This window comes from Salvelinus alpinus, chromosome 15 (assembly GCF_045679555.1).
Source record: "Salvelinus alpinus chromosome 15, SLU_Salpinus.1, whole genome shotgun sequence".
NCBI lineage: Eukaryota > Metazoa > Chordata > Actinopteri > Salmoniformes > Salmonidae > Salvelinus > Salvelinus alpinus.
Window position 1 is genome coordinate 20,822,406 of NC_092100.1, and position 9,046 is coordinate 20,831,451.

Here is a 9,046-nt window from a genome sequence, read left to right on the forward strand (position 1 = left end):
GGGAGAATGAAATAGGCCTACAGTCTCAGTCAAGCATACCACCATGGAATCTAAGGGGTTTAAAAGTACTAACAGCTCTTCCCTTAGTGTGAGGTAGAGGTCAAGGGTCATGTATGCATCTGCAGGAACAGCTAGATTGTTCTCTGCCATGATGTAGTAGCACAAGGTATACACATCCTCACCACAAGCTATGTCATGACGGTGGACACGATGGTCCTCACAGCTGGTTATGTCCTCTTGTGACACACCACTCTGGAACTGTGTACGTGACATCAGGCCGAAAATGGGGGGACATTCTCATTCTTTGAGGGGTGGATCAGGTGTTCCAGGTCTTCTTTGTAGCGTCCAATTCATCCTGTAGAGGTGGAAATATTGTTGTTGTTATTAAGGTATCATGAACATAACAAGCCCTACAAGTGCCAAAATAAGGAAAAATATAGGTATTTTACCATAATTTGGGACTACCAGTAGCCTATCCTACATGTTTTTCAAAGCCCTTGTCGAATTTGGGGCTCAGAAGTTTGTGTATTAGGCTTAGTGGCCTGCCATGGGAGAAGCCCCATGAACTCCAAGATGTGCCCATTAAAACAGCAGACACGTATTGATTCAGGACCATGAACAGTGGCACAAATCAGCGCCAAATAAACATAGGAGCGATACCTCTGAGATTTCAGCACCACCAGTTACTGGACAGCAACGCAAAAAAATATAATTTTAATGGTTGTGTACACATAATTGCAAATGTTATCGCAGGTGCAGAAAAAAGATTGTTTCTAGCTCCAATGGCGAAGTAACGCATAGCAATACATACATCCTAAAAATAAATAAATTAAAGGGGCACCAGGGGCAACAACTCAGAGCTCATGACAAAATTCAAAACCTGTGGCTCGTTGGGATTGGCATTGCTAGTGTGTTGGCATGTGGAAGGCCTCATAGGAGAGAGACTACTATGTTTCCAATGACATTGTTCCCATTCCACTGAACTTTAGAATTGTAAAATAGTGAATACACGTAAAGATTATTGCAACTACTGCTCCAAATCTTTTGGTTTCCGCTACAGGCCATAGAGAATACACTGATTGGCATATATGACTGATACACTGGGGGGGGGTCTATTGATTGAAGTTGGACGCTTGTCTGCTCCTAACAGCATGCAATTCAATTACAATTAGATATGGGAAATCATAGGGAAATAAAACATATTATTAAGAGTTACATTCTGTCCTTGTTTTCGGAAACACTACAAAATATGCTTGTAATTGCAGTATTGGTGAGGTACATGGACAAGGAAGAAGAACGTTTATAGGCAAATGCAGTACAGTGTGGCAGGTAACTGTACCAAGCCCAGGAAGCAGAACAGCATAAGGTCTGTCGAAATCACCTGAATCTTTCAGTCTATGGAGGTGCTCAAGCCAAAATTCAACACACTTTAGGCAGAAACCCCCACCAGCTTTCGATTCTCTGATTGCTGGTGGATCGACCGTATAAGAAGCTTCTCTCACCCCCAATGGCATCATCATTCTGTCGTAGGTACCGTTGCATGTCCCAGACACGACTGTTCTCCGTCCCCATTTCTGCTCCTACAATGCGGGCACAGCCCCCCACTTCCCCAACCGTATCAAGGAAATAGCCACCAATAACTTTTGGGTCGCTCCTGGTGTTGTATGCATTGAGCCAGAGTATTTTTCTTGAACACGTTGATGGCACCATTACTGCAGATCCCAAATGGCTTCAATTAATAATAGGAATCGGCATGTCACAGGAAGTTGGGCCCCTTGGCAACAACGTATGCTTGCCTTGTAAGTCTTCTGCTCCTTCAAATCTCTGTGTCAGTTGGGAGGAGAGAAAGAGATCAGGTGCTGTGGCTGGTTCTTCTTGTCACTTGTCCTCGACAGGCAACCAATCTCAGTCAGGGTTTCAATAACATGGGCCTGGGTTAGTTGGAAGCCCTCTCACCATGTCAAGGTACAGGCCGAGAGAAGGATTTTTAACCCCCTACTCTATCTTTGTAGTGCTTGACCTGATGGGGCTTGGATAGGTGTAGCAATATGATGCTGACTCAACCCTGCTGTGTAATGGACTCCAGGACACTTCTGCCATATTACACACACAAATCTAGAACCTCCAGATATGCAAACACTAACTAGAAACCAATGTCCAAATCCATACCAACCTTGGCCTAAAATTTGATTTGGAATTGGACACAAAAGATTAATGACTAGGGAGAAAGGGTTAAGGACCAGTAAGTCTGTAACTGGGCAACTGAACAGTCAATTTCAGTCAATTGAACATTTTACTTGCAATGAATACATTTAATGTGCAAATGTATACATTTACAGCCAATTCGAGCAAGCTTCAAATATTTACCAGAAAACAAATGGAAAAATATAAAAATATTTACATGCTTGTAAACGTTACTTGGAATACAAGACAGATACATATGCTATATACTACAAAACAACTTAACTTCACAGCCAATGTCTGCTTTTCTTTCAAAAACAAGGACATTTCTAAGTGACCCCAAACTTTTGAACGGTAGTGTATGTGTTGGAATATAGCACACCACACACTCATATGTCCCAAAAACGTTAAGATGGACTAAAACACAATTCAGGCAGATTATGTTAAAGGTTTTTATTTCAATGAATGAATCAAGACAAAATGTTTGCACTTGATATACAACTTTTAGGGCCGGTTTCACAGACAACGCTTAAGCCTACTCCATGAGTAAAATGCCTGTTTTGTGCTATCTTAACTCTAGTCTGTACAAGTCGCTTTATCTTAAAATAGTCTTAGATTTATCTTGTTCTGGATTAAACAAAGTCGATTGCAAGAGGGAGGATTAGAGCTACTCTAGGACTATATTGAAGCTTAAATTAATCCTTCAAAGAGGCAGGTTTAACCTCTGCTTAGTACTGTTTGTGAGAGAGCATGGACTAGTTGGAATATCTAAATGAAGACCAACATGCACTACAGAGGCCAGCCAGATGAGTACTTGTGGATAGGAGTAATCCATTAAACTACTTTGATGAAATAGCTTTGAGACCGCTTTCGTATGTACAAAGAAAATGCATTGGAGATATCTTTGCTTGAGCCTAGACTTTCCTCTCTATCTCAAAGAGGAACGCCTTTACCCAATTCTCTCCAAGGTTTTTGGCATCTGGAAACTTTCATTGTGAAACAGGGCCATTTGTGAACTGAGAGGTCTTTTACATCAAGTTTCCTGATGCTGCTGGCCAAGCCAACTATAAAGTGCAATTCTATGAATATGGGCACTTTTCAGGAGTGATTGGCTGTATAGATGGATGTCATATTCCCATCAAGTGTACAGGAACCGTAAGAAACTCCTAATTTTGAGTTTTCAAACATTGTTGCCCACTGGAAAGGTGCAACTCACGATTCAAGGATTTTTCAACTCTTCATTGTGTGCTCAGTTTCAGAGAGAACAACAAAGTGGACTACTAATTGGTGACAGTGGATATGGTCAGAGTAACTTTTTATTCACTCCATACATAAATCCCACAACAGCTGAGCAGCAAAGATACAACCAAGCTCATACCCGCACGAGAGGGATGGTCGAGCGTATGTTTGGAGTATGGAAAAATCGATTCCAGTGTTTACGCAATACACTTTGTTTCAAGCCAAGAAGATGCTGCAAGGTGATCATTGCTGCACATCTACCTGAAGCAGCAGGCAATGACCAACGAGGACTTGCATACAGAGATGCTTTCACATTGCAGCACTTCAACTAGATGAGATGCATTTAAATATGGAATGTATTCATTATGGCTAATTTTTGCTTTGATAATGTTTGTTCTGTACAAAATTCAAATAGTGTGCAGCAAAATTAAGTGACTAAAGCAAGGCTGGTTTAAAATGTAGTTTGTGGTGATTAAAATACTCATGAATATCCAAATGACAACATTTAAATGTTTTACATATATTGTTCACCATGGCTGGTTATCACAATTGTCTCATCACTATCTTTTTTTAATCATATTTCTCTCTTCCAACTTCATATCCAATTCAACCTGTAGAATTCTAATTTCTATTTCATGTTCTTCCTTCAGATATTAAATTTTATGCTCATGAAATTCTCTGGCTAACTTTTGGTCATGGTCATCTTTTTTGTTCTCTGCTGAAAGGTGGTGGCAGCATCTTCTCTCAGGGATGCTATAGCAGATGTAGAGGGTACACACTCACTGTGCACTCGCTCGTCCAACCTGTTCACATTCCTTTCCTCTGAAAAAAGAACACTGTTAGAAGCACAAATAAACTCATATGGTCCTTAGAATGAAAGAAGAGTAAAGATTGACACAGACAGTGGAATATATTTACAAAAGGAAGTAACCAATTTACTTTTTTTGGTATATGTACCATTTGTGCTCAGTTCTTCATCTGAAATGTCCAAATGGTCATCATCTGGTATACCATCCAGAGGTTGCTGGTGCTCTATTATTCCAGACAGCAAGTCACTCAATTCATCAGTCTTGTCTTATTTTTGGTGGTCCACCACCAGTAGATCGCTCTCTTCTGATCTCGGCATTCTCTTTTTAAAGCCAGTTTAAGGTTCTTCCACAGAGTCTAAAAAGGCAGATATCATTCAATATAAGTGATGTCACAAATATGAAAGAGAAATGTGAAATACTTATAATAATGAAGATATCTCACGTGAAGTTGTACTCTTCTTGTGGTTACAAATTTATTGAATTCACTTCAAATTGCAGCCCAACCACTCTTTCTTTTGCTCAGTAGCAGTAGTATGGTTTTTACTTTCAATAACTGGATGGTTTGACTCACAAATAATTTTTGTCTCAAGATTCACACCATGTTTTCTATTCCATTTCGGGTTTTTATGAGCACCATTAGACCAACAGCATGTGCTCAGACTTAACCTAATCAGGCTTAACACAGGTGTTCTCATTTACCCTTACTCCAGGGCTTGCGGTCCAAAAACTTAAAGACACACACACCCAATCCCCTCAGCCCTGAAATTAAGTGGACACTTCTGATGACGTCTGACGAGTATACACTTGCAGGGCGAGGGAGGAAGGAAAGATTTTTAAATGGGCCATCCTTGGCCGGAAATTCGTCACCCGTTGATCCCGTGATGATTGTGTTTTCAACTACCGGTAGCTTGTGTGCGCTTTATGATGGCGACTGGGATTCCCCCAAGGGCATAAGGCGAGGAGGGTAAGTGAACGAGGGTGTGTCTTTTTAAGTGTTTGGACTGAAGCCCACTCAATAGTCTCCTACTAACTAAAGCAAATGTAAGCCACGTTCATGAAAACTACTTAAATGTCGTAGTTTAACTAGTACAGTCGTGGCCAAAAGTTGAGAATGACACAAATATTAATTTTCACAAAGTCTGCTGCCTCAGTTTGTATGATGGCAATTTGCATATACTCCGGAATGTTATGAAAAGTGATCAGTTGAATTGCAAAGTCCCTCTTTGCCATGCAAATGAACTGAATCCCCCAAAAACATTTCCACTGCATTTCAGCCCTGCCACAAAAGGACCAGCTGACATCATGTCAGTGATTCTCTCGTTAACACAGGTGTGAGTGTTGATGAGGACAAGGCTGGAGATCACTCTGTCATGCTGACTGAGTTTGAATAACCGACTGGAAGCTTCAAAAGGAGGGTGGTGCTTGGAATCATTGTTCTTACTCTGTCAACCATGGTTACCTGCAAGGAAACATGTGCCATCATCATTGCTTTGCACAAAAAGGGCTTCACAGGCAAGGATATTGCTGCCAGTAAGATTGCACCTAAATCAACCATTTATCGGATCATCAAGAACTTCAAGTAGAGCGGTTCAATTGTTGTGAAGAAGGCTTCAGGGCGCCCAAGAAAGTCCAGCAAGTGCCAGGACCGTCTCCTAAAGTTGATTCAGCTGTGGGCTCGGGGCACCACCAGTACAGAGCTTGCTCAGGAATGGCAGCAGGCAGGTGTGAGTGCATCTGCACGCACAGTGAGGCGAAGACTTTTGGAGGATAGCCTGGTGTTAAGGGCCGCAAAGAAGCCACTTCTCTCCAGGAAAAACATCAGGGACAGACTGATATTCTGCAAAAGACTGCTTAGGACTGGGGTAAAGTCATTTTCTCTGAATCCCCTTTCCGATTGTTTGGGGCATCCGGAAAAAAGCTTGTCCGGAGAAGACAAGGTGAGCGCTACCATCAGTCCTGTGTCATGTCAACAGTAAAGCATCCTGAGACCATTCATGTGGGGTTGTTTCTCAGCCAAGGAAGTGGGCTCACTCACAATTTTGCCTAAGAACACAGCCATGATTAAAGAATGGTACCAACACAACCTCCGAGAGCAACTTCTCCCAACCATCCAGGAACAGTTTGGTGACGAACAATGCCTTTTCCAGCATGATGGAGCACCTTGCCATAAGGCAAAATTGATAAGTGGCTTGGGGAACAAAACATCAATATTTTGGGTCCATGGCCAGGAAACTCCCCAGACCTTAATCCCATTGAGAATTTGTGGTAAATCCTCAAGAGGCGGGTGGACACACAAAAACACACAAATTCTGCCAAACTACAAGCATTGATTATGCAAGAATGGGCTGCCATCAGTCAGGATGTGGCCCAGAAGTTAATTGACAGCATGCCAGGGCGGATTGCAGAGGTCTTGAAAAAGAAGGATCAACACTGCAAATATTGACTCTTTGCATCAACTTCATGTAATTGTCAATAAAAGCCTTTGACACTTACGAAATGCTTATAATTATACTTCAGTATTCCATAGTAACATCTGACAAAAATATCTTAAGACACTGAGGCAGCAGACTTTGTAAAAATTCATATTTGTGTCATTCTCAAATTTGGCCACGACTGTACACATTAAGTGCTACTCCTGCTCCTGGCTTAATCTAAGCCCTGTCTGTGAAACAGACCCTTAGTGAAATGAACTGGCTAGGAAACTGAAAACTACATCTCCCATGTTGGAATCACAATTACAGGAAGTCACGTGATCGAATATCTTGTTTCAAGGGCAATTTGTCGAAGTGGTTGCAAGAGCTACACGTGTAGTTAGGTAGCTACAGTTTAATTTCTTAAAGTTAATATTAGCTATCACAATTCGTTATGGACGGATTTGGTTCCGACTTTTCATCAGGTGCTGGGTCCGGTAAAATGGACACTGGGACAATCATGGAGCAAGTGAAGGTCCAGATTGCGGTGGCTAATGCGCAAGAGCTCTTGCAGGTAATTTGCTATACTAGCTAACTAGGTAGTCAACTGCATTCATTGTATACAGGTAAAGTTAGACACCGGACCGCTAGCTGACTGGTTAACTAATTGTTGAGTAGCAAGTTGAAAAAGCTCATGTGAAAGCAATAAGTTACTACCACCATACAACTAGTTAGTAAGCTACGAATACAATAGTCCTTATAGCTACAAGCTGGCCAACGTTAGTTAGCTAACTAGCTACCTTAGCCTGTCGAATGAATGAATGAATGCTGTTTGTTAGAAAGCCATGTAAATATTTTATTACATGCATATAGTTAACTACAAACGGCATATTTGGTCTGTAGGCCAGGACTGCTCTCAATGTAACGTTAGTTAAATTGCCTGTCAGGTCGTGGAGCCTGAGGTGAGTGATGGTGGGTTAAATCTTATCTTTCTCCTTTGTTGTAGAGGATGACAGACAAATGCTTCAAGAAATGCATAGGCAAACCAGGAGGCACGTTGGATAACTCTGAACAGGTATGCCAGTGGATTTATTTGCAGATTATAATAACGGGATATGGATGGGAAGTGGTTGATTTGTGACCCCTAACTTGAGTCAGTGAATTGTCATTTGAGACATCTGGTATGTTGGACATCATAAAATGCAAATATTATGCAGTGGTAATGCTGACAGATTTTTTTGTTTATTGCAGAAATGCATCGCTATGTGCATGGATCGATATATGGATGCATGGAATACTGTGTCCCGTGCCTACAATTCCAGACTACAGAGGGAAAGGGCTCGTATATGAACATTAACCTACTCTGCCAGCCACACCTTAGCAAAGCCAAAACATATGCCAGGGAAGGTGTTAATGGTAGTGGCTGAGGCTGGCACGATGACACACAAACTTCTGTGACAACACCTCATGGACCGGTTTGGTTTGCAGATCTTGTGAAAAGCAGCCATAATACTTGTGGACATTCTCCTTTCACTAAAGGATAGTTTAACAAATGGATATCTTATATGTTTATTTTTATTACAAGAGTCATGAATTCATTTTCATGAAAGATTTTCTGTAATTATAATGTCACTTTTCAATCATTCTCTAAACTAGTCTACTCTCTGTAACTGTCCTGTTAAATTCAGTGCCAGGTACCCATTCTTCAGTTTGTCACAGGCTGTGGCTATGTGTTTGTGTGGGTGAAACAGTTCCCTGAAGAGGTTAGGTAAGGTTTATTTTACCACCACTTTCCTCTGTAAACCTAGTTTCTCTCATGGGGAAGAATTGAGGAACAAGTTTTTGTTTTCATAACTGTGAACCCGGCCAAGCCAAAGAATCCTATATCAGAATACGTGTTGAGAACAAAACAGTATTGTCAAGACTTTCGTTCCAGTTGTCACTCTATCTTCCCACCACAGTAGTGGGTCTGTTTTAACAAGGTCTGCTGTGGTGCAGACTTTGTGTTGAACCCAGCTGGCTTTGTGTGCTTGGTTTGTCAGATTTCTGGGAACAGCTCCACTTCATTCAGCCCTTTGACTTGTGTAGAGAAGTAAAAAGAAATGGCCTGTGAATGCTGAATGGTGGGTGGTGCTCAGAGAACTGAGGTGTTTGTGACTGACTGGAATGGCCTTTTTCACTTGTCAGAACTAAATAAATCCAGATGAAATTTGTCAAATTGCTGTTTTTGTCCTTTGAAAATGAATAAATGCTCTGTTGCTTGAGGAACCAGTGTGGCTCATATTTCATATAGTGCCTGAACAGCTTCTAGAAGCTATGTAGATTTAGTCACGTAAAGATGCTTTCATGCAAGACTTCCTGACAAGAATCTGCTATAGCTGTGCACATAATTGTCAAACGTTTTGG

At 41.3% G+C, this 9,046-nt stretch overlaps 1 protein-coding gene across 1 annotated transcript; it reads left to right on the forward strand.

Moving 5' to 3' along the window:
* Positions 1-6,913: 6,913 nt before the first annotated feature.
* LOC139539691 (mitochondrial import inner membrane translocase subunit Tim13) lies at positions 6,914-8,908 on the forward strand. The gene is made up of 3 exons (XM_071342870.1): positions 6,914-7,214; positions 7,647-7,715; positions 7,892-8,908. Exons 1-3 carry the CDS (start codon positions 7,095-7,097, stop codon positions 7,988-7,990), a joined length of 288 nt encoding a protein of 95 aa, XP_071198971.1. The 5' UTR covers positions 6,914-7,094; the 3' UTR covers positions 7,991-8,908.
* Positions 8,909-9,046: the final 138 nt, after the last annotated feature.